The 26824-nt window shown below is 32.7% G+C and overlaps 1 protein-coding gene and 1 pseudogene across 1 annotated transcript; both read right to left on the bottom strand.

Moving 5' to 3' along the window:
- Positions 1–486: 486 nt before the first annotated feature.
- LOC136070008 (uncharacterized) lies at positions 487–2716 on the bottom strand (annotated as a pseudogene).
- Positions 2717–9467: 6751 nt separating this feature from the next.
- LOC112012755 (zinc-finger homeodomain protein 2-like) lies at positions 9468–10743 on the bottom strand. The gene has a single exon (XM_024045136.2). The coding sequence runs from the start codon at positions 10324–10326 to the stop codon at positions 9493–9495; it is 834 nt and encodes a 277-aa protein (XP_023900904.2). The 5' UTR covers positions 10327–10743; the 3' UTR covers positions 9468–9492.
- Positions 10744–26824: the final 16081 nt, after the last annotated feature.

The following is a 26824-nucleotide window of genomic DNA, read 5'->3' on the forward strand; positions in this document are numbered from 1 at the left end:
GGACCCCTCATCTTTCCTTTGACCAACTAGTCCTTGAACCAACTTGTCCCCCCTTTCTTGGTAAGCAGTTTCTTTTCATTCATTCATTCATTGATTCAAGGTAGTTGTAGCTTGCTTCCAAGTCCAAGCGCTAGCGGTAGAAGCTAGTAGCCAGAAGCAAACTTCCGGGTAGGGAAGGAGCCAAAAAACGTGAGCGCCCCTGCAATCTTTCTAAAGCAAGAAGCGCAAAACTTGACTTTGAGAAAGAAGCACCTTATATTCTAATATTAGTAAAGGCTCCCTAGCCTATCTAAACGTAAGGGGCCTTTTCTTGCTTGTTAGTGCTTTAGTTTTCAATAAGGACATTTAGGCTTTACTAATAGAATATATAGGGCTTTTCCTTTATTAGTATTGCTTTGGCCTCGCCGTCCGTATCGTGATGGCACGAAAGCTACCACAACTAAAAGAAAAAAAAAAAAAAAAAAAAAAAAAAAAAAACTACTACTACTACTGGACTAGACTAGTAGTTGAGTGCTCCTTGTTGTTCGGATCTTGACTGGGTCCGAGCTTCCCAAGCTCTATGCTGTTGGGGAATTCCGTAAGGGTTTTACCACCTTCTTGATTTACTATATTTGAGTCTTTGGAGTACTTTAGGATTATATTCCGTGCCGAGGATTTTTGCTTGTGGGCTAGGTGAATATTGCAGACCAACGAATCTAGTGGTCAACATCGTTCGGACTTGGTAAAGGTTGTCGCGGCACCTGTAGTAGGACAGAGGACTTATTGCGATGCCCACGGAGCAATTTACGATGTCTCCATCGCTAACGTTCGTAAAGCAGGCTACATAGATTGGCCAGGGTCTTCTTCGGCTAATGATACCTTGATCTTAAAGCCTTTGAAGTATCTTTTTGATAGGCGCCTCTATCTGTATGGGGAATTTGCTACTAATAGATCCTGCCTAGTGTCGTCCTCCTTCTCCTGCCACCTTCCGACTCGCGGGAGTTTAAAATGGCAACTTCCTAACACTCATGCCTGATCGTGAGACTGCCTTTTGAACGTCCAATGGTGCGTTGCTCTGACCTAAACTATGCAAGAGCAAGATCCCCTTTGATCCTTGCCAGATGTGCCTGGCGGTCCCCTATAATACGCTCCGAACGGCCAGGTGAGCTCCTTAAAAGAATCAATATAACTTGCACCTAGGCTATCAAACCACCTCATCGCCACAGGCCCCAAGTTGGATGAAAATACCATACACATCAAGGCCTCATTCTTGGAGTGTACTGCCATCCTCTGATTGAAGTGGCTTATGTGTTCCACAGGGTTCGTACAACCATTGTACATGGTAAAAGTTGACTGAGTGAAACACCGAGAAAGTCTTCCTCCTTCAATCCTGTGTGTGAAAGGTGATATGAAAATCTAGTTCAACGCCCTACTCATGGCGTCGTTTCTCAGACCTTTGCAGGATGGATTTTTACTCCTACGCTTATAGTGGCAATCCTCATCGCCCGAGAAAGATTCACTAAGGGGAGTCCTTGATCTGGGCCTGTAACTATCATCTCCTTCCTCGCTAGAAGAAGAAATAGACCTTGAGGGAGTCTACTCATGGCGTCGTTTCCCAGACCTTTGCAGGATGGATTTTTACTCCTGCACTTATGGTGGTAATCCTCATCACCCGAGAAAGATTCACTAAGGGGAGTCCTTGATCTGGGCCTGTAACTGTCATCTCCTTCCTCGTTAGAAGAAGAAATAGACCTCAAGGGAGTTTTCCTTTGTCGTTCGCGATGCAACTTCCTCTGCAGATGATCAATCTCCAACTGCATGTTCCTAGCATTTTCCTTATGAGAGATGTGACTTGCAAATTCAAGATTGACTTCTACTAGTATGGGTGATATGCACATTTTCCTCCTGGTCCCTTCTTCGTTCAAGATGGAGGAAATGATCTTGAAGTCAAGACCCCATAGATTCCTCTTGGTGTGGACCTGAACCTGCCATATTTGAACGTTAAACTCACCATAACACCAGAATTGTCCACAGACGGCACCAATTATAAGGTCACAATTTGGCTCGTAAGCCCAAAGGATGGATGAACTTAGGCCCAAAGAGACCAATACAACGAATTTGTAGAGAGTAGGTTGAAAAAATAGGTTTTAATGAGTTAGACAAAAAGTAAAGTAGATCCAGATGACAAGAAACTGAAGATAGATTGGTTTAATTTAAAGAAAATCGTCCTTGGCACAATTCGAGGAGATCAGTTCTTATATATCACTCTCAAGTTTGATTACAAGTTCAACTCTTGATTGCTACAGTGTTTTTCTCTTCTTTTCTTGATCCCTTTCTCTTAGGGCTTCTCTTCTATTTTATGCTATCTTTTCTCTTTCATATCTATTCTCCACATGTAAATTAGATTGTTAGTATTGATCATTGTCACATCAGCACCTTCTTGAAGTCTTTGGGGAGTAGCTGTAAGGTTGAAAACTATTGTTCGGGTATCACTTCCTCATTAATGTGCCCAGAGAGTTAGCTGTAAAATATTCAATGCAGTGGTAGCAGCTTTCCCTTAGATACTTCCCAGCTCCCACTTGTCTTGTACGTTCACAATGCATATCCTGATCAATAAAACTTCTTGAAACGTCACTCTGCATGACAAAACACACTTTCTGACCTCTGCTTCATTTAGCTGAAGAGATACTCCTCCTCAGCTTACCTTCTCCAGCCTACCCAATCGTAGCTCGCTCATGGAGTTTTGAGTCTCACATCTTCATTACTGTTTATTTATCCTCGGACTCCTAAGCGTCCTCAGACAAGGCTTAAGGCCCAACATATACTCCTAGACCTATCAACCCTACAAATAATATTTTCAATTGTTACATAATGAATTAAAAGAAAATAGCTTGAAATTGTTTTGGAGCTTGATTTTTTCCAAAACCTATTGTAGTTAGCCGCTAACCTCCCTATTATACACATATCTTGTCAATTGAAGCTTCGACTATTGGAAGGCTATGCCTAGCCTTGAGAACTTAATTAGAAGGCAGATCAGAGTCTATGGTCATTGCAATAGAGGGCCAAAAAAATAATAATAATTTGAAAGAGAATTCGTTGAATTTCCTTATTTTGTATAAGGAAAAAAAAAAACTCAAAAAGCCAATTTAATATCAACCCAATATGAGAGCACATTGAGGCATGTGTTAGGCCGTACGCATTGACAGATAAAAGAGTCACACGGATAGAGACAGAAATAAAGCCTAGCACAAGCCCCTAGAAGGAGCAAATGCCCTACGGAATACCAACCCCATTAGGACAAGACATGTCGTGCATGGGACAAATTTAGTTTTTGTCTCGTAAAAAAAAGTAGATCTCGCGTATAAAAAGTTTTGTAGTTTAATTATTTTTCTTTGTAAATATAATTATTGTTTAAAGTATTTTTGGGATAATTATTAATAAATTATTTTAAAAAAGTTTTTATATTATTTTTATAAAAAAATAAAAAATTATCAAACAAAAAAATAATTTTTTTTCTTTATAAAAATTTTTCTAAAATAGATTTCCTAACAAATATCCTTAATTCGTTTGATAACTTTTTTCATGTTTAAAATTTTAAGTCATTCTCCCATTATTATAACATTTGAATTATCCTTAAAAAAAATAGTTCTCATACAATTATAGAATCCAATTAGGGAAAAACATATAGGAGGAACTCTAATTATGATCCATGCAGATTTAGACCTTCACCAATTTTAATTTCTTAGAGCATTCTCATTTGGGAAAGCAAAAACTCCAGAAATGTAGAATAGCTTCTACCATTCATAAAAATGAACAGAAGCACTCCCGAATCTGGAGAGCCAAAATGCAAAATTTTAAAAATATTTTGTTACAGTAAGATCTAAATTTACAACACGCACTATATCACATCTATCATTTATTTATCCTATTTTTCAATTTCTCTCTCCTCCTCATCAGAATCTCTCTCTCTCTCTCTCTCTCTAGATCTATGGTGGAGCAAGTCACGACATTGGGTCATGCCGCTCGTGCGCTATATCACATCTATCTACTGTGGAGCAGGTCACGACATTGGGTCATGGCTGGATTTAATTTTGGGTTGTGGTGGTTTTTGTGGCTGGGTTTCAGCCATGGATTTTGGTGTTTGTTGTGACTAGTTTTGGCTGTGATTTTAATACATTATTTAAATGGGATGAATTGCAAAATAAAGAAGGAGATGCAGAGCATATTGTTAAGTGGGAATGCAAAATAAATAAAATGGATTTTTAGAAAGACAAAATGCATATATTCTTTAGGGCATACATTAGTAAACCATTTTAGAAATTTTTTTATAAAAAAACAAAAAAGTAATTAACTGTTTTGACAGATTTTTCAATTGTTAAGAAACTTTTTATAGAAAAACGAAAAAATAATTAATTATTTTGACAAATTTTTCAATTTTCTATAAAAATTTTCTTAAAATAAATGGTTAATATGTGTGGGCATATATGACCTGGATCCATAAGTAAATAGTTGATAGTCTTTAGCCCAAAAAAAAAAAAAAAAGGTAAATAGTTAATAGTCCTGGGACCACTTTTGGTTATTGAGTGGGATAGAATTTGAAGCTTAAGCAGTATAATATCTCTGGGCCCAACCACACCTGGCGAATGATACGAAAGGTGATAAGCTTGATCTTGGGACTGGCCCATATTTCTGTCGGAAATGAAGACACACTGAAATATTAAGTAGGGTCCGTAATTCTGAGCAAAAGAGAAAATTATGGATGCAGGGCCCAAAAATGGCCCAGTGAAAACCAATCAAGTCACCTTGCCTGTCGTTTTCCAAACTAGCATAGTAAATACTAGGTGTCTATTTTTTTTTTTTTTTTTTTTTGAGGAAGTACTAGGTGTCTATTTAAGATGATTAATTTTGTCAGTTTATTTTACAATGTAATTTATTTTTGCTATTATTTATGAGTCTTACACTCTCACTGCACTTTTTGATATTATTTATGAGTTCTATTGTACTATTTCAGCTAACTTTTACATTTATCTACAGTATTTTCAGCAAAAAATTTTTAATTTTAACAAAATAATCAAATTTCAAACAGACCTAAATAAGCCCAGGGAGAGAACACACAAAAATGACAAAATCACCCCAAATTTTATAGGAAGGTCAATTAATTTAGTTTATAAAGTAATCATAGGATATTTACCATTTCCTATACACTACGCTTTAGTGGTGTGGAAATAAAGCCTAAAGGCTGAATTGGGCTGGGCTTGCTCAGGCATTGCCTAGCTTTTTTTGTGAGGAAACAGTTTGAAAGCTCAAATTTGCAAATGAGTCCAGGTTTGAGGTGGGTGATGCTGCCATTTGTGAGAGTCTAGGTGGGCATTTCCCAGTTGAGCAAATTCTAGGAGAGTCATCTTACTGAATTAAGAGAGAGACTGTAGGGGCTAGCTAGGTCTGGATGGACAATAAAAAAGCAACTCTTAGGTAAGAACTAATTTTTTTAAATTGGTTCTATATTCTTCATCAACACTTCAACTACCACTGCTTTGTAAGTCATTATTAAGAAAAGTAGTGAAGATGGCATTGGTTCAATTTATATTCTCTTACTAGAAATTTACTACTGTCTTCTTTTAGGTGTGTGTCTATCTATATATATATATATATATTATATGATTTTTTTTTTTTTTACAAATATTACCTTGGGATTTTATTGTGTCAATTTAGTCCTCAGATATTTGATTCAAACAATTAAACTAGGCACTTTAGTTTGGTACAAATTACACCTTAACAAAAGAAAAAAAAAAAAAATCAAACCTTATGTTAATATTTTCTATAAAAATTAACAGCTTTGATCATAAAGTGTGTACAAGAGTAACAAGATAATAATGATTTTCAAAATTGTTGATGATGTAGAAAAGTTTGTATACATCACATTATTAAATGTATTAGTTTTTAATGAAATATTAAAAATGTTCAATTTGTTAAAAAAATTGAAATGCATGGTTTATTGTTCAAATTAAAGGTCCGATCATCAAATTGACACTCACTTTAAAGTTCAAGGATGAACTTTATTAAAACCGCTGAAGAAAGCTTTGAGTTCCTTCTAATTTATCTTAACTTTCCAACCCAAAATGATTAGGTGGAGATGGCCAAAAAGTAGGACTTTAGGAAAACTAATGTGGAATGAATTATAGACCAAGATATACAAATTGAAACTTCGAAGTCAAAATTTCCAACTCAATAATGCCTTTTTTGAGAAGCCAAATTTTCCAACAATAAGAAGAAATAAATCTAATAATTATATTTTAGAGGGTGCAGAAGAGCATCCTATTGCTGCGTTTTTTCCATTTGAAATGTAGCACATTCTAAAAATTAAAAAAAGAAAAAAGATAGAAAGTAGCAAAGTGTGAGAGAATAAAGGGGTTCATTTTATTTTTGATGAATTAAAAGGGGTCCATTTATGAAAAAGAAAAGGAAGAAAAAACATTTGTACTCCAAAAAGTTATATGAAAACATAGTCTTAATGAACCTAACCACCACAGCTTCTTCTTCAGCCAGTTACACACAACCACCCGTTTACACACTTAAGTTGTAATGTCAGATCATTCAACAGAGAGACCCACATGTCTTTAGTGCAATAGAATAAAGCAGCAACATCGGATCTAGATTTGAGATCATTTTCCCGACAACTTCAAAAACTCTCTTTGTTACACTATTTATTCATTACTTGACTTTCTCCAACATCAACACGTCCACTGTGTTCTGTTTCAGCTACCGCCTACACTTCTCTCACTCTATATATATATATATATATATTTTATTTTATTTTTTTTAAATCATAAAACTACTGTCAGTTTACTTCCTTCTCACCCAAAAAAATAAAAAATAAAAAATAAAAAACAGTCAGTTTACTTCAAAGCGAGGAATTGAAAACACACAGCTAAGTAAAACACAATTAGCAATTTGTCAAATGCATTACAGTCTCTGTGAGAATCATCAGCAAATCTCTACAGTCTCCACTTTCACGTTCAAATAAAATTAAAAAATAAAAATAAAAATTTGTCTTGAAGTAGGGCTACCTAGTTTTGTCGAGTAATAGACTCAACAACAAAAATAAAATGCACAAGTTCAGCTTAAGCTTGAGCTTGAACCAAGTCTAATGCCAATGTTCAAGCTTGGCTTGTCAAAACGTGCAAAAGCTTCAACTCAATTTGGCTTAGATTGATTCATTAACCAAGTCGAACTCATTCAATATTAAATTTATTATTAAGCCTATTTGGTTTTGAGAGTAATTCCAACTACCAATTAATTAAAGCCTTAATAAGATAGGAGTTTATTTATCAAGTTCATATCAAACTTATTACCAACCCATGAACTAGCCTAGACTTAGCTTGTTTTTGAGCAACATTGTTCATGACCCTATTCATGAACAATTTATTTTGCTTGATTGCACATTGTTTATTAAATAAGTCTAAAACTAAGGCTTGAGCTTGGCTAATTTATAAACAAACAAACATGTACAAACTTTTTATTGAGCCAACTCAAATTATTTATGAACAGCTTGGTTCATTTAGAAATTTTGAGCTAATTATGTTGTATTAATATTTTTCTTCATTTGAAATAAATTCATTTTATATTTCAGATTAAATATTATAAATTTAAATCAGTAACCTAAAAACAATACCCCACTATTAATAAATGCTGAAATAATTTGTTCCACTCATACCACATTGAAATGATGTGTGTGTGTGTGAAGTTCTCTCCTAGAGACTTATACTTGTAAACTAACCATCACACCAATGGTATGCGGTGATGATATTGACTATTTTGACTAATGTGGCATTATGTAGTATGTACACTATAAAATTCAGGAAATGAAATCTTAATCGTAAAATAAAGAGAATCATGTTCTAAGTGATACTAAATATATATTAAAATTATATTTTAAATTTACAAATTGTTGTGTTAGTTTTTAAAAAAAACACAAAAAATAATAAAGAAATTTATTTATTATCCGTTTATAGGATTTTTATAGTAAAATTAATAATAATTTAAAATTTATCTTTTCTAAATTGCTTGGAAAAAAAATTAGAGAAAAGGACATTCTAGTTTTTCATTTTGGACTAAAAGAATGAACTTATTATCCAAAGGCTCTACACTGCAATGCTAGTGGTTAAAAAGAGTTAGGCTATACATACATTATTAACCACTTGAATTGAAAGCTCAAACCTTAGTTCCCCATTTCATTGTTTTATCTAGCACAAAACTTAACTCTCGTCAACAGCTTGTAATTCAACCCACACTTCTTACTCAACGGAGAAAAGTTTAGAGTTTAAATTCTTCTTCTTGTAACAATCAAAATAAAAACTAAACAAAGAAACCTTAAAACTAACAAAAATTAGTAAAAACTGAAGAAAAATAAAACCGTTACAGCTAGAAGTACAACCAAGAAATTAGAAAAGGAGGCATAAAACTTCAAGTGAGGACAGGAAATCAGAGGTGTGATTAAGACATATGAGGAAAAAATACTTGATAGAGATATAACATAGCAATTAAAGGAGAACGATGTACTACTGCAACCATTACCCACCAAAAAGAAAAGTAAGACAATCCCCACAACATTACTACACAATCACATACACTGGTGGCATTTTCTTATTTTTCTTATCCATTTCAACCTCTAGCTTAACCCTTTGCTAGGCACACACATGTCCACTAACTTTCTCAAATCTCAATCGGTGATTTTCAATGGGGAAGTCTCTAGAATGCAAATAGAGGTTGAAAACTGGAAAAGACCATTAATATGAGAGAGAAAGAGATCAGAGAATAGTAATTGCTGAAACGGTGTGCGATGGAGAGAAAAAAAAGGAAAACATGACAAATGTGAATGGGACACACTACAAAAAAATTTGAAGCTTAAATTTTTTGCCCCATTTGCATGCAACCCACGCTTTGGAATCCTCCCCATTGTTGATCACAATCATGATGATGACGATGATCACATGCTACAAACATACAATTCAGTGCAATACAGCCCCTCCTCCATGTTCTCAGATTTTACACTGTTTAGAACTTAAGTGACAAGCAAAGCAAATTGATCTGACAGTACTTCAGGTCAATGATATATTCCAATTTTTCTGATAAAGAGAATTTGGGTTTGAAACTTTGAATCCCTTCCACTAATTATAAGTACTGAACTGACAATTAATACTTCAACCCAACCCAATTGAGTGGTGCATTAATTTTTTTTGGATCTATTTAGCTCCACTCAACTATGCAAACATGTTTAATTAGGCTCTATTACTCAAAGAGATCAAGTTAGAATTGAAGCTTAGTTAATTTCAGCAAAAAATAAAAAGGAAAAAGAATTGTTGAAAAGTAAACTGTAAAGCCTAGTAAGAGTAATAGCTCATCAGTCATCACTAGCAATTAACAATGTACCAATGACACAATAAGTAGGCCAAAAAAAAAAAAAAAAAAAAAAAAAAAAAAAACTCAAACAAAAGAAAAAGGTTTTTTTTTTTTTTAGGGTTTCTTACCTAGGGTGTGCTTGTTGTTGTGCATCCAGACCTTGAGTACTTGCCTTCTCACACCTGTGTCTGCACAGAACTGATCTACCGCAGCTTCATCGTGCTTCTGAATCCTCCACCCTAAGCTCTCCGCAAATTGAAGCATCTTCTCCTTCTGTTCCTGGCTAAACTTTGTTCTAAACCTCTTCTTTGACCCACCACCGCTACTAGTCCCACCACCACCGCCACCACCACCACCACCACTGCTACTAGGGTTTGACATGTCCTCCAAATCTTGACCGCCACCGCCTGAAGCAGCTGGCAAAGCCAAAGGCGGTCTTTGATGATGCTGAGACAACGTGGGGGTCATGTGCAAGTACCCACTATGATGTGGTGGTTGTGGAGATCGATGGTGATGATGATAATAAGGTGTGAATTGTTGCTGATAGTGGTGGTAGACTTCTGATGATGATCGTTGATGATGATGATGATGATCGTTAACTTCCTTGCGGTGGAAGTTACGGTGGCAGTTACAGGCGGCGCATTTCAGCGCGTCGAGCGTACCTTCCTCTCCGGCTGCCAAGAACTCGCCGCAACCGTCCACCGCGTGGCCTCCCATACCCAACGCGTGGTTCTTCAAGCATTCTCTGTATCTGGTCGTCATCATCGTGGTAGCAGAAGAAGTGGTGGGGTGGTTGTTGTTGTTGTTGTTGTTGGGACCCACCAGTACTTTGGGCTTACCACTGGCTGAGTTGGTAACCGGTAATTCGTACGCAGGTGCTGGTGGTGTTGGAATTTCCATGTCTTCTTCTTCTTCATGCTCCTCCTCCTCCACCTCCTCGAATTCCATTTCTTTGTTCTCTATTTCCAATGGATCGAGTTTAAGCTGCTACAGTACTGAGAAAACCCCAAGATTGTGATAGTAATAACTAATAGTAATACCAATAATTGTAACAAAAAAACATAAAGAGGTTGTGTTCTGTGTTTTGTGTTTTGTGTTTGTGTTTTACATAAAATAACTAATAGAAATAATTATGGGATTATTTGTCTAAGCAAAGAAAGAACAGGAAGAGCTAAGGAGGAGATAAGAATAAGAGAGTCAAGCTAGGTTGGGATAGGAGAGTGTGGACATCAATTTTTCCAGCAGGAAAAAAAAGAGGGTATGTCTTTTTACTCCGAGAGGTTTTGTTTTGTTTTGTTTTGTTTTTGTTTTTGTTTTTTATGTTTCTGTTGTGGTTTTTATAGAGATGGGTTTTACGGTTTGAGCTTTGGTTAATTAAGAAGTGTAATTTTGTGTTTATTTATATATGTACTGGGGTTTGGTTTTTTTGTCGTGTTGTAGATGATGCAATCACTGACTCACTGTTATCTACATCTTTCTTTTTCCCCTTTTGTGATCGAATTTTTTTTTCTTTTTTTCCTAGCAGTAAGAATCTTGAAATTACGTGTCAGTAGTAATAATGGAAAACAAATGAGGAGGGAGAGTGTAGCGTGAGCTGTCAAGGAAATGACGTAACACTTTTGAGACTTGGGAGCTTGGAGCAAGAGGGAGGAGACAAATAGAGGGAAGAGTTAATTCATCTTCGTCTTCTTCTTCTTCTTCTTCTTCTTCATTTTGTTTTTTCCTGTTTTTTTACCCCCATAAAGCTGTGTTTGATTCAAAAAAATATATATTTTTCAAGTATTTGTTTGAGTTTTTGAAAATATTTAGAGAAAAAATTGGCTGTATTTTCAAAAATACTATGAAAAACATATTTTTTACTACTTTATTATATTTTCTTGTCTCTCAAACACACACACATCATATAAAAGAAGAGGAATATATTTGGATAAAGCGGTAAATGGCTTATAGAAAATGAAAGTGTAAAATAATTATATGTGGACCACCTTATTTGATTTAATATTGAAAACAATATAGTAATATATGTAAATTAACATTATAGTATGATATATTAATTATAGTATGATATATAATAATGCCTTTTTTTTATAGAAAATTTGAAGTTCTAAACAAATTATAAGGGAAAAATAAAATACATAATTTGTTTTTATTAAACTTGAAGCATGTCCGTGTAAATTCTTCTAATGCGAAGAGGGGATATGAATATTGGTGCCACTACTACAGTCAAGTACTTTTGCATCCCTCTCAAAAACAAACATCCAAAAAAAAAAAAAAAAGGATAGCCCCACCCTTTGAAATACTTTAGCTCCCTCTTCTTTCTTTGTCTATTGCTTCATTCAAACACATTTTTAACACGGTGTTTTGGTTGAAGAAATCAAATACACATCTTGACATTCAAATCTCTATCATGAATGTGATGTAGGGAGATGTAAATGTTTAGCAACGCCATAATATGGTATAATATTCATATCTAATTTGAGAAATTTAAAAAAGAATTTCTAGAATATTATTTTTTATAGGATTTTTAGAATATTATTAAAGCTGTATTTGGTTTATTCTTTGATATCTTATCAAAATTTTATTTTAAAAAAATGATAGAGACTCCTTTTGGCATAGTAAATGCATTCACTCATTTGTCCTAAAAAGTAGTATTCGAACAAACCTTATATTTGACTTTGTATTTAATGAGACGTGCATGATGCATTCATTGTGGTCCTCTAGTGAAATATTTTGGGTGGAGGGCAATGCCTCTTGGTGACCTTCTTCAATTATGGGCACAATAAAAAAAATCTAAAGGGGGAAGGGTCGAAGGGCAATTGTTCCCTTTTACACCACTTGCCCCCTCTTCCTGAAATTGATAATATAACAAGATTTTGAATTTGGAACCGATGCAATAATTAGGGTTATTCACTGTACAATTACTTTAAATCACTCAATTTTTTTTTTAAAAAACTTCAACTTATATACTTTTTTTTTTATTGGTTGAAATTAAAAGTTAACTTTTTACCCTTTGATCTTAACCATTAAAAAATATTATAAAGAAATGAATAGATATGATTATAATTTTCTCTAAATTAGTGAGGTGGAATAGATCGCCCACTTTTGAAATAAATGCATATAAAATGAAATTGGCATTCCAGTATACAACTATTTATTTCATTTTTACAAAAATACTCAAACAAGTAAAGAGATATAAAATCTTCACCAAAAAAAAAAATCATATTCCATTCTCTTCCCCCCCCCCCTCTCAAACAAGTCCAAATCTTCTGTCCCACACTTCCTGCTCCACTATATACTCCACAAATAAAAACATGTCACATGTCCATCTAATTTATTAAATGCTAAATATGATGAGTTATTTATTTATTTTAGGAAATTGAAATAATAGAAGGCATAAATTTAGCATTTAATAAATTAGATGGACATGTGGCATGTTTTTATTTGTGGAGTATAAAGTGGAGTAGGAAGTGTGAGATAGAAGATTTGGACTCCCTCTCAAACAAACAATGATAAATGCGCCGAGTTCAAATCTTCTGTCTCATCAATTGTGCTCCACTTCATGCTCCACCAATAAAATTTGGACAGCTAACCTTTTTCATTAAATGAGATATCTCATTAAATGAGACAACTAGCCTCTCTCATTAAAGTCAGAGTTATCTCATTTAATGGGAGAGGCTAGTTGTCCAAGTTTTATTGGTGGAGCATGAAGTGGAGTACAATTGATGAGACAGAAGATTTGGACTCAAATGCGCCTAGGAATTTGTAAACCTTCCATTATTTGCATCCTATTTATTTTAGAGAAATAGGTCTGGTTAATGGGTGTCTTTAGAGCATTTGTTAATAGATAATTTTTGAAAAGTTTAATATTGCTTTTATAAGAAATATAAAAAATTGTTAAAAAATCAATTACTTTCTTTTCCCATAAAAATTTCTAAAAAAAATACTTCCTAAATTAATGACCTTAGAGCATTCATTAACTTTTCATTTATTTTATTAAATTAAAAAGTGCTTAAACCTCTTCTCTTTTTTTTTTTTTTTTTTTTTTTTTTTTTTTTTTTTTTTTTTTTTTTTTTTGAGAAGTAACAATGCTAGCTTAGTTTATTTTATTGAAAGTCGGTCAAATCAGCCTGAAAAACAGAAAAAACTTATGGTGGAACATCCTTAACCCACACAACAATATCCGAGATATGTGAAGCATATCGAACTAGATTATGAGGTACCTTATTATCTTCTCTCCTTATATGAGAGTAACGTAATTCGGAGAAAAAAAAAAGAAAAAAGAAAAAAGACGTATATCATAAACTAAAAGCACTCAGGATATCCTTTCCATGTTGGCAATTCTCTTATATACTTTCTGAATAACAAGATCATGCCACTTTATTCGTCTCTCTTTTTAATGAACTACTTATTAAAAAATTAATTATAGAAATTGAAACCATTCTTCAAACCAAACTCAAGAAAAGCTTAAAAAAAAAATCATCCAAAAAAATAAAAAAGTAAAGCTAAAAAAGCAGGCAGCGAAGGATTGATGTTTGGGATGACCCCCACAATAGTGGGGCTTGCAATTACTATTTTTATGAGGCAAACTCAAGACAGATGAGGCAGGCTTGCAATTACCATTTAATTACTGTACTAGAAATCTAGAATTGTAGGTGGTTTTTTTTTTACCATATAAAAAATAAAAAGAGTTTGTAAGTGTGGTCGTTGTCTGGCCTCTGGAGTCATATTAACCATACTGATAAATGGTGTGAAATGACCTTCACAATTGTGGAGCTTGTTAATACTCAAACTCACAGACTCGAACTTACATAGTAATAAGCCACGAGTACTTCCTAACAGCCGGTCCGCGGTTGGTGAACTTTTTACGAACCTTGGTTACAACAAAAAATGGACAGGCTCCCTGGCATGGCTTGGAGCTAGGCGATACAGTTAGTGACAAAAATATGAGAGAGCTGCTAAGCTAGGCATGCATGAGAAAACCACACGCTTTTTAGGACACGGATTTTACCTTGGAATAATTAAATTGTTGGCACTATTGGGGAGCTGCCAACGTGCCTTCCATTTCCGACATTATATGTCACGTTTAATTTCTTTGCCTCAAAGTATGAAGTCTTTTAATTTATCATGGTCACTTATTGTGAAGTGATTGATGTTATCTTATCTAAGAGAGCTTTTGCAATACTTTAAAAAAAATTTTAAGTAAAAAGTTAACGGACACAATAAATACATTATTTTATAAACTATTTTTAAACAACTAAGCACTTTTAAGTGTGCTTGTCACTTTACAAATACAAAGTACTCGTGGATAAGGGGGAATAAAGGCTAGAATTTAAATATTCAAAATTGTGTACTTTTAAGTGTAATCGTTACTTCACAAGTACAAAGTACTTGTGAAGTAAGAGAGGATAAATGCTAGAATTCAAGTATTCAGAAAGGAGTTTTACACACATGTTCACTTTGATTAGGTTAGTGTAAAATTCATATTTTGTATATATATATATATATTCTGAAAATGTTTATGGGAAAATTAAAAAGCAACTGATTTTTTTGGACAACTTTTTATATTTTCTATAAAAGTTATATAAAAAATTTCTTAAAATAATCCATTAACAAATGCACCCATTAACTGCCGTGGAATTGGATGAGTTAATTCATAAATTAAACTTCAAATTTCAAACACTATATTTCACTTTATTTACATAGAAACTTTTTTTTTTTTTTTTGGAGGAAATTTACATACAAACTTATGTCCAGACTTAATATGGTATGATCTTAATGTCTCACATAGATTAAGTATAAACTTAATCGTATGTTTATAAGCTCTAGGCACCCTCCTAGTGTCTATAAGCTGGGCACCTTTTTTTTTTTTTTTTTTTATTTTTTTTCTGAAATAAACGATTTTTTTTTTTTTTTGAGGAAATAAACCATTTTTAATTATAATTAAAGTGAAAACTTTTTTTTTAAGGAAGAATTGAGACTTTTTTTTTTTTTTTGGGGAGAAGAATGTAAGCGAAAAGAATTGAGACTTTGACCATATCTACTGTCAGTAAATCGGACCCAATCTTGAAGCCTAAATGTTGGTCTAGCAGCACTTTGGCTGGTTTGAGAGTGCCTGATGAAAACATTTGATTTAACAATAAGTACTACTAAGAACATTGTGGTTTGAGAGTGCCTGATGAAAACATTTGATTTAACAATAAGTACTACTAAGAACATTGTGGAGTATATGTTTTCCAATAATCGAGAGTGGGAAAAAGATAAAAGAGTCCTTGAGTAAGATAAAAGAGTCCTTGACGTCTTTTCCTACAGTATCATGTTTCTCTTTCTCACATCTTTTCTTACCAAACCTCTTATTTATTCATGTTAAAATTAGGCTTCAAATATAAGTAGAAGGACATGAAAGAAACTAGAAAGGATTCATGTTCCGCTCAAAAATAAAAAAAGAACGGATTCATGTAACTGATGCAAGCACTTTGTGAAGCTCATCAGCTAAAATTTCCAGTCATTAATTATTTATGACATCCATTTTTTAAATAGCAAAAATCAAATTTCAAATGATGAATGGTGCCATATGAATGACACAAATACTACATCGAACTCTTGACAAGGGAAAAAATGTGGAAAAAAAATAATTGAAACTAAAATGGCAGCATCCAAATTTTATGACATATTTTTCTAATAATTTATGATAAATTGTCATTTATTTCAAAAACATAAGCGAATAAAAAAGTGGGTGTTACTTATTTGGCATTCTATAATTTTCCATCACATCACATGCATAATTAACTAATAATTAGTTCATCAAAAAAAATTAACTAATAATTAGGGCCAAGCTTCTTCCCTCTAAGTACCAAGTTTATGTTCCATCTAATGTATTAGAGCAGTACCAAAAGCCTTGTAGCTGAATTGACACCTCTTCATACACAAAGTACTCGGGGGTTTAGGGGGAAAAATGTTCGAATTATGGAGTTAGCAGCATGTTGTAATTATCTCTAAAAAAATAATGCATTAAAGCAGTTAATGTAGCACTAGACAAAATCCAAATCCTTTAATTTAGGAGTAGAACTCAAATTACAAAATCCAAAACCTTTAATTTAGGGGTAGAACTCAAATTCATACTAAATTCCTGTGGAGTAAATATTTTATCTTCGATTAATTTTTTTTAGGATCCTGCCTCTAAGTTATTGTAGGGTCAGATTTGGCAGCCCAGGCCTAAGAGGGATGGGTTAAGAGCCCAATGAACCCAAGACAATGAATTTGTAGAGAGTGGGCAAAAGAGTTGAGTTAGGTGTGAATCAAACAGAGATTAATTATATCGTTTGAGGATTCATTGACATAAGATTACATTCATCTTCCTTTACAAATGTCTGTCCGAAGAGGTTTATTATTAAAATGTGAGGTGGTTACAATTCTTGGGACTACAATGAATTTGTCTAAGTCCTCTCTCCTCCTCCTTTTTCGATCCCCATTATCAGAGACCTCTCTTGCTTATATAGCACCCCTTTCTATCATCTCCATTGTCCATTTGTTCGTCATCTAAGCATCCACTTGAGTGCATGTCCCATCAGGTACTCTCTTTGCCCCTCCGTGAGTGGTAGTAGCTGAGATTACACTGTTTAGGGGTCTTCTCCACATTAATGCGGCTAGAAAAGCAGCTGCAGTGCATTTAATGCGGTGATGGCAGCTTTTCCTTAAGATATTTTCTCGTCCTAATCATCCCCAGATACGCTCAGAGCTTATCTTTGTCGTGGGGATTGCCCGAGGGTCCATTCGAGACCTTCTATTCGCTAGCTGGGTTGAGACCATTTACGTCCGAGGAGTGTAATCTCTTCGGACAAAATGTGATCTCTTCGGACGTTACTCTTCTTTTACTTCTGGGTTGGCTGCATTCAAATGAATCTTACCCCGACCCGCTATTACTCTTCGGACGTACAGTATCCCTCGGGACAGGGCCCACAGCCCAATAAGTATGTCTGGGTTTTCATCCCCCACAGTTATAATAGTAGTTAATAGAGTATTAAATATACTAATTAATAGTAGGACTCTAGAGTGGTCTCCCATTGCAGCGCATATATGGAGGAAGCTTAAATGCTACGATTGCTGAATCTCCTAAGCAAAACAGTGCTTAAGAAGAAAGACGATAAAGGTAGTTTCATCCACCTTGAAACTTGAAGAATTGAATTGTACAATACTCCAAAAAACGAAATATAAATTAAAGAGAAGAAAGATCCTTCTTTCAATGGAGAAGAGTAGAGTGAAACTGAGGGGTGGGGTTTAATTAACCTTGGTTATTTGTTAAGGGGAGGGCCGATGGGGATGGGGTTGTAGGAATATCTTATCCTCTTTTAATTCCTCAAAATTGAAGGAATTTGGACACGATGAGATAGTAAGGGTTTCACTTATATTTTTATTTTTATTTTTTTGAAAACAAATATATATATATATATATTAATTTATATTAGTTTTGTCTTTATAATGTTAATTTGTATCTATTTCTTTAAAACAAATAAATATCATAATTATCAATATATATGACCACTTCCCTTTACTCTTATATTTAATTTTTGAAATATAAATTAATGGGATATATATTCCCCTTCCCCTACTTAATTTTTAGAACACTCAAATGAAAGGAAGGGGTAACCATATTGCTTTTCTCTTATCTCTTCTCCTTCTCTCATTACCTTCTACTCTCCTTTCCCTCCAAATTTCCAAATATATTTTCCTTTATGGTTCTTGTAATATATTATTAGGGAAAAGTACATGAAAGGCAATGTGATTTATATATAAATAATAGAAGCCCTAAAATTTTGAATGCCACACTTAACCTCTTATCATATATGTTGTTTTATGTGTAACTTATTAGTTACTTATTTGATGACACGTGTTCATATTTAGAGATATGTTCTCGCATAAAACAATTACATATGGGGTTTCGTGTTTCTATCAAAAGCCCTCATAGGGTTAAATGTTAAATAAGTAATGATGTTCACATAAACTAATACCACATGGGGTTAAATGTAACACTTAAAATCTCAAGAGGTTTCGTATTTTTAGATAAAGCAATATGGGAATTTGTGTATTTCTCTCCTACTATTAATTAGTCTTTAGTTCATGTAATACAAAAATAAAATTTAAAAATAGTTATATGTGCTATATATTTAAATATTTATTAAGAAATAATTTTTTTTAAATTATAGAAAAGGTGCAATGTAATCAAATTATAATCTGTTTAAAATATATTAAACTTGATGATTTAGAAGAGTTTGATTAATGTTATATAACTTAATACTAATAATTTAAAATTGATTTTAACAAATATAAAACAATTTTTTTTTAAAGTTAAATATTTTTTAATATTATAAATATAATGCGAACTATGTCAACATTCAAAAGTAGTTTATGTGACAATATAAGAAAGAGTCATTCATAATTAAACTATATTTATTTAAATTAATTAAATCTTAACATATTTTGGATAAAGCAGCCAAGTACTAAAAATAATTCCAATTAATTAAATTATACGTGATCTTCTTTCAAACAAATTTTAATTAAAATGTGTAATTTTTTTTTTTGGCATTCATTGTTTATATATATTTGCCCATAAGAAAAAAATATCTGCTATTAAACTGTTCTAGGTGATGTTCTCTTGAATCAACTACAATTTAACTTTGTTTAATACTTCATACATTTTAATATTTTTAATGGGAACATTCATAGTTCAAATATCTTTTTTTGAACTATAATAATAGAATTTTTTTTTTATAATTTTCTAATATAACATATATATATATATAAGAAAATATTATGGTTGGAAGTTCAATTTTTTTTTTTTTTTTTTTTTTTAATGATGATATTCCTAAAAATACTCTGGTAATGGGCAGCACCAGGTCCACAGGCGCAGAGTCATTTAACTCCACAAAACCACAATTCCAAGCCCCACACACACAGAAAAGCCTGGTGCCGGTTAGGTAATGCATTTCTGACGCCATGGCCTCACCCCTCCCCCCGTACTTCTATCATTTTCATGTCAGCTGTCGGGAAACCATCTTCGAAAGATAATGCAATAGACATTGTTGGACTCTTTTTCTCTCTCAAGAGTGTTGTGTCCAACACCAACAGACCATTAATTAAGAGAAGGATGGTACTATATATTAGGTGTGAGTGACTGCGACCTTCGTTTTGAGGTAGCCACATGTCCGTAACAATGTCGATATTGATAAAACCACAAGCTACCACTATGTAAGAACGAGGTAAGCAACAATGGGTACGGCTGTGTAGAGGACTTGTCCTTTATTGACAACTAATTAAGGCTTATATTTGTTTCTATTAATATGTTTTTCACAAAAAAGAAATTGGAAATATTGGTAATTTGGTGTCAATTTTTTTTGATAATTTGGTATCAATAACACAGCTCAAGTAGTCATGAATATCACAAATTATGACAAGTTGACAACACATATGCAGGCTAGAATAGGGGCTGAACAAGAACTAGAGTACATTTTGTTTTCAAGTCCGCCTGTGGGACTTAGCTAAGGCTTTGGAGGATGATTATAATGGTGTTTTCTTTAACATGCTATGTACTGAGCTAGATGTAATGTTTTGATTTTAATGAAATCGTCGTTTAACTCAAACAAAAAAAAAAAGACAACACATATGCAATGAGAGAATTCACATAAATATTTCATAATTACACATGAGAATCACATATATTTTACCAATGCATATGCCATGGAAAAAAAATTACAAAGAAAGGCATTGAATTTAGAGAGAGAGAGAGAGAGAGAGAGAGAGAGAGAGAGTCATCAATCCTATAGTTTATAGAGAGAAGAAGTAAGATCGACAATGGTGGACAAAAAAGGCATTGACAATAACATAAGCATTGCCGCATTGGTCAAGAAATGAATGAGAATGAGAAATTGAATCACACAAGAGAGAGATATTGGCAATGGCTAGGTTGTGCGATAGATTGGGCATGTCGGTTGGCTATGTTGTGTTTTTTTGGGGGAAATTGTTTTACTACTTCTTTTGACGGAAATTGTTTCACTAGTATTTTTAGTTGCTCCAACCATTTGAAATTTTTAAAGATGTTTTCCAAAAAGGAAAAAAATTTACGCCAAAATAAACAAGGTTTGAGAATTTTTGAAAATATAATATTTATTAGGGGTGGCAAAATTTGACACGGCTTGCGAACCTGACACGACACGACACGATAATTAAAAATGGGTCCCACGGTACTATTTAACATTTAAAAATTATTTTGCTACAGTATTTTCAGTTTTCAGTTTTCAGTTTCAGCAACAATAAGTTCAATCCAAACACACCCTTTGTCTCATTGTTAGGTTTTGTTCACTAAAGAAAGACGCAACAATTCCTTTATATTTGGACAAAATATAAAAAAAGAGTAAAATTCACTCTTTGTTTTTAGATTTTCAAAATCAGCCCTAGATAAAGTTTTTTTTGAATGTTTGCTAACCTGAATTCATGTCTTGTGTGATGCTTCTGCAAGTCCTTTATGGGGGACTCAATTTATTTTTGAAGTCATATGGCCTTTAAGTATTTAATCTTTTTGTTTTAGTTCTACATGGATGGTAGGATGAACAATGACTGGGACACAAGTGTTTTTTTTTTTTTTTTTTTTTTTAAACAAAAAAAAATTCAATAATTGAGGGAGGTGAGATTTAAATTTTAAACTTTTCCGTTAAAAATATCAATATGTATTAGTTAAACTATAAAACTCTTATCAGATAATGATAAAGTGTTAAGTTAATTGTAAAGAACTTATATATAATTAAAACATCATTTTTTTATTTCTTTAAAAAAAAAAAATTTTTCCCACAATCTCATGACCATGACACAATATTTATTACGTACTAATCATGCCATGCTAATATCAATAATTATTAAAAGAAATTATGAAAAATTGTCCTTAACTTAACTCCTTTTAGTTTTCTAGTATAGATGACCTATTACACGACTCATGCATGAGATAAATGGGTTATTACTTATTAGCCGTAGATATTCAAAAGCCCGAGGTGTACCCTTTGATATTCAATAAATCTTTTTCTTTTAATATTTTTTTAAAGAAAAAGCTTTTGAAGGGATTCAAATTAACAAGAATGTAGGTAAAGTAATATTACTGTTAATAAAATTTGCACCCTCTTTTATCATTATTTTTAAAAAAAACTTAAAAATATAATATCTGATAGAATCGTAATCATATTAATATGAAGAGTTGCCCATCAAAATTTTCACAAAATTTAATGATATTAAACACATTTAACTTTATAAATATTAGGTGTGGCAATTCGTGTTCGCATGTCAGGTTCGTGTCGTGTCAAGTCATGAGTATTTGACTACATAGGTCAACACTAACCCGACATGTTTATTAAACGGGTCAAGATTCCTCAACCCTAACACAACTCATTTATTAAACAGATTAGTTGTGTGACTTGTTTATTAGATTTTATCAAAATGAGGAAAAAATTTTTAAAAAAAAACAACAAATAAATATTTTTAATATAAAATTCAGAATTAACGAGTAGCTGCATCACAAATAATCATTTAAATTTAAAGCATATCTCAATATCACAAATAATCAATCACAATATGTCAAAGAAAATAAATCACAACAACTAATAAGTTTATATACCTAGAGTTTGAAGGGTACATTAGTAAAATATCATTAATTAAACGGGTCGGACGGGTTCTATGTGTTTAACACTAACCCAACCCATTTATTAAATAGGTCAGTCGTGTCAATCTGAATATGACACGAACCCATTAAACCTCAACTCATAACTTGCTAATTTCGTGTCGTGTCGTGTCAGGTTCGCAANCGGTGTGTATCTCTTTGTCTCATTGTTAGGTTTTGTTCACTAAAGAAAGACGCAACAATTCCTTTATATTTGGACAAAATATAAAAAAAGAGTAAAATTCACTCTTTGTTTTTAGATTTTCAAAATCAGCCCTAGATAAAGTTTTTTTTTTGAATGTTTGCTAACCTGAATTCATGTCTTGTGTGATGCTTCTGCAAGTCCTTTATGGGGGACTCAATTTATTTTTGAAGTCATATGGCCTTTAAGTATTTAATCTTTTTGTTTTAGTTCTACATGGATGGTAGGATGAACAATGACTGGGACACAAGTGTTTTTTTTTTTTTTTTTTTTTTTAAACAAAAAAAAATTCAATAATTGAGGGAGGTGAGATTTAAATTTTAAACTTTTCCGTTAAAAATATCAATATGTATTAGTTAAACTATAAAACTCTTATCAGATAATGATAAAGTGTTAAGTTAATTGTAAAGAACTTATATATAATTAAAACATCATTTTTTTATTTCTTTAAAAAAAAAAATCATTTTCCCACGATCTCATGACCATGACACAATATTTATTACGTACTAATCATGCCATGCTAATATCAATAATTATTAAAAGAAATTATGAAAAATTGTCCTTAACTTAACTCCTTTTAGTTTTCTAGTAATAGATGACCTATTACACGACTCATGCATGAGATAAATGGGTTATTACTTATTAGCCGCACGTACACCAGCATTTCTCATTCAAACACCTCCAAGCGACTCATCTCTTTCCACCCAAAAAAGACAGACATGGGCACACGTACTAGTAACACACGTGTTCACTGATGCCTACTCTCTTGCTTTTCCGTTCCATTCATAATAATTCCAAACCCGTTTTAATTATTCAAATTACACTAGATTCTCTTTATTTTTCTCTGGATGTGGGGACTAAGTTTCACTTTCCAAAAAAATAGTCTAGACAGAAATCTTTTAAACTATTCTTTTATTTATTTTTTATTAGATATAAATTTTAAAATTATAATTGTTAGATTACATGTTCTTTATGTGCTTAACACGCATGTTAAATTTTGTTCAAATTGGATATTATTTATTATTCGATCAATAAACTTATTTTTTATGTATAATTTTAGACCACAAAAATTTAAAATTAATTTTCTTTTTAATAACGTAACTATTGATTTTAATTTTATTGAAATTTTTATAAATATGAAAGATATAATAAAAACGTACAATCTAATTATTAGATTTTTAAAATTTTTGATAATTTTTTTTTTTCTTTTTCGGATGGATGAGAGAGAGAGAAAATTAGGGGAAAAGAGACAAGCATGGTGACAAGACGAAGGAAAAGAAGTGGGGAATAGGAAGAGGTCTGACCTTGATTTCCATTTCCTTTGCTTTTTTCTTTTGGCAGCCTTTCTTCATTTCAATTTTTTTTTTTTTTTCCTTTTCTCTATTTGCAAAGATTGCATCCATAATATTATTCTCACTCAGGCACCTTCTGAGCAATGTTGTCACTATTGTAGGCATTTCTTACTTTTCCTGTGCATACTTAGCCTTGGGGCCCATTTTGATTAGGTTCCTACAAGATGTCATCATCAAGATTATGTTTTAACTTCATTTATAAAAGGGCCCTAATTATTTCATTTGTTATAAAGTGATATAGACATCCTAAATTGAACTTTTCTGAGTAATGAAGTTTCTTTAATGTCGGCATCACTATAAACCAGGAATTATTTGGAGTGTCAACTATAAGACTGTTTCAATTAGCATAAGGAATAAAACTCGTTGATCATCTAGGTAAAGTTCTTGCAATTTTCTTCTCAAAAAAAAAAAAAAAAAAGGTTCTTGCAATTTGCTTTGTTTTGTTTTACATGAGGCCTAACTCACTTGAAACTAGGCCCAAAAAGGACATGAAGAACAAACCCATGTTCCAGGAAAATGGGCTTTGTGTAGAAGTGTAAATGGTAATCTTATCTTAGTTTTTCCTTAGCCCAAAAAAGAGAGTACTTTTTCAGTTTTACTGCAGCTTTTATTGGGCTCTTTATATCCACGGCCCATAGATCTTAGTCTAACCCAAGAAATGGAGTAACAGGATCTTGAGAAAGCTCAATTGTTTGGTCCAACTTAAATAAGGTCAGAAGACTCAGAACCATAAACAGCCATACCTTCAGTGCTATTTGCAGCTCATCCCATTGTTTTTTTTTTCTTACTACTTAGCATACTTTCAATCGATGTCATACTTCTTATTAATTCCTAGTTACTATAGCTCTCGATAATAGGTCCTCCTCCTCCCCCAATTTTCAAGTAATATCAATTAATCATTGGTATGTGTGTATTAGCTCAAATGGAATATGGTTTTTGAAAATCTAGGATCAAATTATTCAAATCTAATTGTGTTTTTTTTCTAAAGCTAGTGATTATAGACAACTAAAACGTACGTGCTTAAGGTTGGGTATGCCCTCGAAATCTAGAATCCTAGATAGTTATGTTGCTTTGAAATTTCATAACTTCTTCCTTGGTAAAGGAAGGAGTAATATAGGTAATAAGTTATCAATTATGTTCAAGTGACCACTGTGGGAGGGAGGTTTCATGAGATCATCTCATGAGATACCAATGCTTTCTTTGAAATGAAATATTTTAGTACCTATAAATTCAACCGTACCATTTAACTTGACAAAAGAAGGAAGTAAAAACGTTGCATGAATTTTCTTTGTTCTCTTCATTTCCGTCTCCATCTTATATGTGTGTAAGTTTATAACTACTGAAATGAGGGGAGTCCCTTCTTATTCACATGTTAGGGCCCTTTTACCCAAATTATATATAAAAATAGTGAATGAGAAAGATGTGTGATTTGAATCACATATACGAGACACCATAAAAAATGTCATTATCATTGAGCTATCACTTTAATCTCATATATTAAATTTTCATGATTAAACTATAACACAAATTTGATTATTCCTTTCTCTATAAAATTTTGGCATGAGAATCATTTATAAAATAAAATAAAATAAAATAAAATAAAAAACACTATTGGCATACGAGGAAAAACGTTTTTGAATTGACAAGAGGTGGACCAAGCCAGACGTCAATAGTAACGGCCCAAAACGAAATTTTGTTTTATTGGGCTTTCTTACACAGCGTAACCCCAGTGAGAGAGAATACCATTCTGGAGAAGAATAATATAAAAGAAAACCTCAATGGATCATATATATTTTCGGGAAAAAAAAAAAACACACACGCACACACACACACAAGCACGGCAAATTGACTTCGAATCCAGTACAACTTTAACGCTGAGTTCTCTTTTCTGCAGGAAAACGCATTATCTATTTCATGCTATTATTGTATTGCCTATATTTCAAATTGTAAAATTGATGTAAAACATCTCAAGGAACTCTGTGCAATTGGCAATCAGTGACTTTTTCTCTCTAACGAGCTAGTGGTTGTTATTACAGGCCCTTTTGGCTGGATCTTATATAAATTTAATTGTATACATAAAGGAAGCACGGACACTCGGAACAAGTGGCGTACTGTGTCATACCTACTATGTTATGTTATAAGTTTTCAAAATTACTTGTATCATGCAGTACCTGCATTTGCGTCTATGTCTACACCCATGCTTTCTAAATATATATATATATATATATGTATGTATACACTCTTTTTTCATTTCCTAGTATGCGATTGCGATGCACAAACCGGTTCAATAACGTTGCTGAAATCTTAAAATTGTCATGTGAATTAGCCACGTTTCATGAGTCTGACAATGCCGGTATATTTGACTTTTATACGGTGGGCTCCAAATTCCAATGTGATTCATATTATGTGAGACATGGGAACATGAACTGATAAAAAAAAAAAAAAAAAAAAAAAAAAAAAAAAAAAAAAAAAAAAAAAAAAAAAAAAAAAAAAGAAGTAAAATATCATTTTCGTCTCTAAACTATCACAAAAGTTCGTTTTTCGTCCTTAAACTTTTAAAAGTTCATTTTTCGTCCCTAAACTATCACAAAAGTTTGTTTTTCGTCCTTAAACTTTTCCAAACATATTAATTTTCGTCCTTCCGTTTAACGGAATGCTGACGTGACTTTGACAAAGCACTGATGTGGGAGGGACGAAAATCAATACATTTAGAAAAGTTTAAGGATGAAAATAGAACTTTTGAAAGTTTAGGGACGAAAAACGAACTTTTGTGATAGTTTAGAGGCAAAAAACGAACTTTTGAAAGTTTAGGGACGAAAAACGAACTTTTGTAATAGTTTAAGGACGAAAATGATATTTTACCAAAAAAAAAAAAAAAAAAGACCGTAAAAATCTCAAATGTCAATCATATTTCTGGACTGTGGTGCTTCTATTTCACAGAAGCAGCCAAGTTACATTAATTGATAGAATAAAGAACTTGGCAGCCAAGCAATGCATATGTGATAGAAATTCACCTTATTAGATAAAGTTATTAATGGTGTGGGACACCAAAGTGGAGATGGTCCATGCATTGGTTGCCACATGCAAACTAAAAGCATTCAATGCCTTCAAGACTTCTTTTTTTGTTTGTTTGTTTGTTTGTATGCCTTCAAGGCTTCAATACTATATCCTTCGATATATTTGCGTAAGCCAATAGTC

This window comes from Quercus suber, unplaced genomic scaffold, assembly GCF_002906115.3.
Source record: "Quercus suber isolate HL8 unplaced genomic scaffold, Cork oak 2.0 scaffold_202, whole genome shotgun sequence".
NCBI classification, from domain to species: domain Eukaryota; kingdom Viridiplantae; phylum Streptophyta; class Magnoliopsida; order Fagales; family Fagaceae; genus Quercus; species Quercus suber.

Coding starts and splice junctions, on each gene's coding strand:
- LOC112012755 (XM_024045136.2), bottom strand. CDS start 10,326: ATGGAATTCGAGGAGGTGGAGGAGGAGGAGCATGAAGAAGAAGAAGAC.